This window comes from Montipora capricornis, chromosome 10 (genome assembly GCF_036669925.1).
Source record: "Montipora capricornis isolate CH-2021 chromosome 10, ASM3666992v2, whole genome shotgun sequence".
In the NCBI taxonomy this organism is placed as follows: Eukaryota; Metazoa; Cnidaria; class Anthozoa; order Scleractinia; family Acroporidae; genus Montipora; species Montipora capricornis.
Genome location: NC_090892.1, coordinates 6696563 through 6701509, shown reverse-complemented (window position 1 = coordinate 6701509; position 4947 = coordinate 6696563). Strand labels below are relative to the sequence as shown.

At 39.7% G+C, this 4947-nt stretch overlaps 1 protein-coding gene across 1 annotated transcript; it reads left to right on the top strand.

Annotated features, from left to right (window-relative positions):
• The first annotated feature begins 206 nt into the window (after positions 1–206).
• On the top strand, positions 207–4204 carry LOC138019804 (lymphocyte antigen 6S-like). The gene is made up of 2 exons (XM_068866697.1): positions 207–510; positions 3632–4204. Exons 1-2 carry the CDS (start codon positions 459–461, stop codon positions 3961–3963), a joined length of 384 nt encoding a protein of 127 aa, XP_068722798.1. The 5' UTR covers positions 207–458; the 3' UTR covers positions 3964–4204.
• Positions 4205–4947: the final 743 nt, after the last annotated feature.

The following is a 4947-nucleotide window of genomic DNA, read 5'->3' as shown; positions in this document are numbered from 1 at the left end:
ATTGGTGTTGCCTTATCGATTAGTTTACATCTGAGTGAGTGACAAATTTGCACATCTGGTTCTTAACGATAGTCGTTTATATGCGTCGCGTATCCACGACTTACAATGCAGCTTTTTTTTTCTTTTATTCCCCATTGTACTTTCAAGAACAAGCAAACAAAAATGTCTCGCCACAATCACACCCCCAATCTCAGCCACGTTCTGATCACGTACAAAACCGAGCTGGATACGTTTAAATTTGTGTTGCCTGGTTTCTAAGACTGACTAAAGGCAAAATAGAGTGATTTTACGTCGTGAGCAATAATTGACAAAGGGTGTGTTTGACACATTTACGGTTGCAGGTGCTTAATAAGAGCATAAGGTTTCACGGCCCCAATTGCACCCTCCTCTTCGACACTTTGAGACTACGCTTCCACTTTGCAGCTTTTAACTCTCAAGGAAACATCAACCTCTTCAAGATGAAGCTGTGGTTCGTTGCTGCCACACTTTTCTCCGCTGCGCTTCCAGCCGGTAAGTGATTTCATCCCAAAATGCATTTTTCATCCGCACCCTTTCTGTTTGCAGCGAGGTAATGGAAGGCGAAGCTTTCCGTGTAAATCATGTCAGACTCAGCTCTAGCGCAGTAAAACAGAGAATAAGTGATGTTACATATCCCTTTGTTGCTAAAGAAAAGAAAACACCCTATAGTCCCCACGATTAATTCGAGCCTTCTGACAAAGAGTGATCCACGAAACAAAACAAAAAAGCCAATTTCAGCTGCAACCTTCGTCGCTGAAAATCTTATCTATCATTTAATAATGGCTCCCTGTCAGAATCGAGAATCATCCGTCAACGACCATTTTGGCGGATCGCTCATATTTTGCCCAAAGATACCCATTAGTGAATTGCTTTCAAACATCATATTTACAGAAAAAAGTAAAATCGTTCTCTGGTTCTTTGATGTAGGGAAGGACTGCAAAGTTGCGTCGGTTTGTTGGCTCAACCCATTTAAAAAACATACCAACCAACTAAATGGGTTGAGCCAACAAACCGACGCAACTTTGCAGTCCTTCCCTACATCAAAGGCATCACGGAACCTCTCACAAGAATCCTCAAGGAACACGACATCCAAGTCACTAGCAGACCAGTTAAAACTTTACAGCAGCATTTCCCTATCCCTAAGTTTCGACCTGCCGAAGACGACCAGTGCAATGTCATCTATAAAATTCCATGCGCATCTTGCCCGTGGAGCTACATTGGCGAAACTAAAAGATCCTTTACTACTAGGAGAAAGGAACATATGAGGAACTTAAAGCATTGTACTAAAGGCTCAAATGTCGCAAAACACGCGTGGACTTTTAATCATGATATTGACTTTAACAATTCTAAAATCATTGACAAAGCGAACAACCGGAGCAGAAAGACATTGGAGTCATGGCACACGGCAAAAACTGTAGGGGCAGACAACAATTCGTGCCCGCTCCCAAGACAATATCACATTTTCTTAAAGAAACACTAATTTTCTTAGCATTTTAAACATTCTTTCCACTACATGCTTTTACCCTTTAATTTATGCGAATTTTTCGTTATATTTAAATTTCTTTCGCTTTTAGGCTTCACACATTTTTATCCGTTGAAGGCAGCAGTTCAGTCTGTCGAAAGCTCATAGTTCTTTCAAAACTCTTTACCAGAGAACGATTTTACTTTTTTCTTAATATGAATCCTGGTAACGGATCTTCAATATTTTTATCATATTTACAAGTTCCAATGAACTATTTACAGGGGCACCCAACGACCAATTTGTTGTAAAATGTATTATTATACACCAGTTAATGAAAATAAATGTTATTAAGGCATTTTCAGGTGTTTTTCAGTGTTGCTGGGAAAACATTATCTGTTCCTTTTTCCCAGCAAGACACACAAGAAATTTCCCAGCCAGCTAGATAAAATTGGTTGGTTTCCCAGCCAGCTGATCAAATTTATTTCCCAGCCAGGAATTCCGCGCGCTTTCAAATCCCTCGATCCAAAACGACCGAACAAAAGCGACAAAACCGGGACAAAACAGGCTTTTTCCGCTAGCGCAATCACTCTGACCAGCCGTCGTATGTTTGTGACCACTCTCTGGGAGAGGTAAGGGGTTCTTTTTTTTATTTTATTTTAGTGGTCCTCAGTCTTCAGAGTTTCTACAGCCAGCTCGGGTTGAAATGCTAGAAAAAGTCAGTAATTCCCAGGCAAAACCTCTATCAATAACAAAATTTCCCAGCCAGCTCATCGAAACACCTGTATTTTTGCCAGCCAGCAAGATTCCTCTGGGGAACAGATAATGTGAGGAACAGATTCGTTGGGTGCTCCTGTATTTATTATTCAATTCAAACACATTTTAATAAATACTGGTTTATGCAAGAGATTTTTCTATCACGATTTCAAAACGAAACTTGCGTTCGATTGACCGTATTCCGGAATAGGAATACATGGAATGGAAGTTAGAAATCCTTCGTTTTCACGGATATTCACATTAAAATTGTCAAACACTATTTTATGCATATCTTTATTATCCTTGATGTCCATAATGTTCGCTTAGTAAAATATATTCTATATACAAGGCTAAAAGTTAAAAAATTAAAATATTCAAACCAAACGTTTTCGGCTGTTTGCCATCAACAATGATGAAAACGTTTGGTTTGAATATTTTATTTTTTTAACTTTTAGCCTTGTATATAGAATATATTTATTATCCTTGTTGCTTCAAAACGCCAAACATACTGTTTTAAATCTTCACTCCACATAATCTTATTCCGGAATAGGGTCAATCGAACGCACCCTAAATATGTTCACACGATGAGTTGTTAATCCTTTTTAAAGAGGTACAAGAAATGTACTCCACTGTAATGCGAAAGTTTTGTGTCGCTGTTTACATTACTGTTTCGATACTGTTTTGTTCGGGTCTTGACAAACTGCAAGCCATGCGAGTCTCTCTCATTTAAGGCTAAGTACCCATTTCAAAAAGCGCTGATAAACAGTATTTAAGTCTAAGAACCCTTTTTAAAACGGTTAGCTTTCACGGTTAACTGTGTGACTCGCATGTTGACTCGCATGGCTCGCTGCTCGCATGATTCGTACCAAGAACCATAATATTATGGCTCTTGATGTTGTTCAATTTTATTTCGGAAAAAAAAGCTCGCGCCAGCTCGATTTGTAAACGATTTCTGTTCCCCGAAAGTAGCGACCCCAAAAGGCTGCTAATTCCGAAAGTAACGAGGGTCGCTACTATCGGAACTCTACGGTATCAATTTCAACCTAGTTGAAAATAAAATGACCTAGGTTGAAATTAAAATTAACCTAAATGTAAATTTAACTGTAACATAGCAATATCATAATTCAAATGTATTATTTGATGTGTTAAACAATGTTTAAAATACAAAGTGTAACATTTCGGTGGCAGTGGCGGTTTTTTTTGGTAGGGGGGGGGGGGGGGGTCATGCCAAAAAGTATTGCCTGATGAGGGGGGCCATGCAAGAAAAGTTCGGGTGGCTGGGGGGGGCCATACAATTTCCAAACGACTCTTCCCCAACGGAAAACAACGGAAAACCAACGGCAGAATTTTTTTCTTATTCATTTGTTATCTAAGCATTCCTTATCCTGTGTTTTTCAGTGTTGAGTTTGAAGTGCTACAAATGCTCCAGTCCCGAGTCATGGGATAAATGCGAAGGAGAAAGCACGACCTGCCCGGCTCTGCTTGCTGATCAATGTGTTAAGGTTTATTTTAAACTTGGCCCAGTGGAAACGTTCTCCAAATCTTGTGGATCCGATGCTTCCTGCAAACAGGAAACCAACCCTCTCTGTAAAGACGCCAGTGGATCGTTTGAGTGCAAAATCGACTGCTGCAAAGGTGACCTCTGCAATGCTGGCACAGCAACCCGCATCAGTGGTATTCTGTTACTGTCATGCGCCTTGGCCTCGCTGATGATCATTTTCAAAGCTTGAAACTTGACCGAGGTTGAGGTCCAACACGACTCAAGATCAAGGCTGCAACTATCATACGCTTTTTTAAAGGATGTCGGTAGTGAATTTGGATAGGACTTTTTGCTTAGGACACGTAGAAGTAGAGAGAGGATGCTAGTCCATCATAGTCTGGCACGTATTGTGTTTATTAGTTACAGCAAAATAGAGGCGCTTTTTTTTTTTTAAATGATGCAGCTCTGGAAAAATAAAAAGTTGTTTCTGACAACTTTTCCTTAAAGAGTCTCTGATTTTTAATCCTTTAACTCCTAAAAGTGATTAACATGAAACTTCTCCGTATAATTTCCATTCATTATCGAGCAAAGAGGTAACAAAAGTACTTATGTACTCAAAGTAGAAATTGTTATTCTGATCTAGCACCAAATTCTCATAACTAAGTTATAAGGAAACGTGTAGCAGCTAGAGGGGAAAATTAACAATCATCTTGGAAGTTTAATGGTTATTCAGCACTAAAAGATTCCACTTCTCCACCCCCCCCCCCCCCCCCCCCCGCCTTCCCCTCCTTGGGGTTGACCTGACCACGTGTGTTAAATTTACCTCACATCTATTTCGGGCCTTGTTTGGCTTGTGAACAGTATTCCAACTCCACAAGTTTCCACCGGTTTTGATTTGATTGGAACTTTTGGTTCCAAGTTTATGAAATTCACCAATAGTAACTTCGGTGATCTCTTCAAAAACTCCAGAGAAGAGTAATCCAAAGATTAACCACTATGCAGTTCATACTGTGATTTGTAGACCCGCTACTGTACAGCTTTATCTTCTTTTCGTAGAAACTATGACAATCGGTATACGAATATAAATTGCTCTGTGATCACTCCAGTATTGTTGAGTCACTCAGTAATTTTGAAACAAACCAAATGAAACCAACATGAAACAGTGGCGACTTGTCTCCTGAACCAGAGCTTCGAGATGGTGCTTTTTGTTTCGGGCTGAATTTTAATATATTTT

Excerpts from the sequence above, each read along its gene's own strand:
- LOC138019804 (XM_068866697.1), top strand. The coding sequence starts at position 459 with ATGAAGCTGTGGTTCGTTGCTGCCACACTTTTCTCCGCTGCGCTTCCA. Across the intron at positions 511-3,631 it reads CTCCGCTGCGCTTCCAGCCG|TGTTGAGTTTGAAGTGCTAC; the intron begins GTAAGTGATTTC and ends TGTGTTTTTCAG.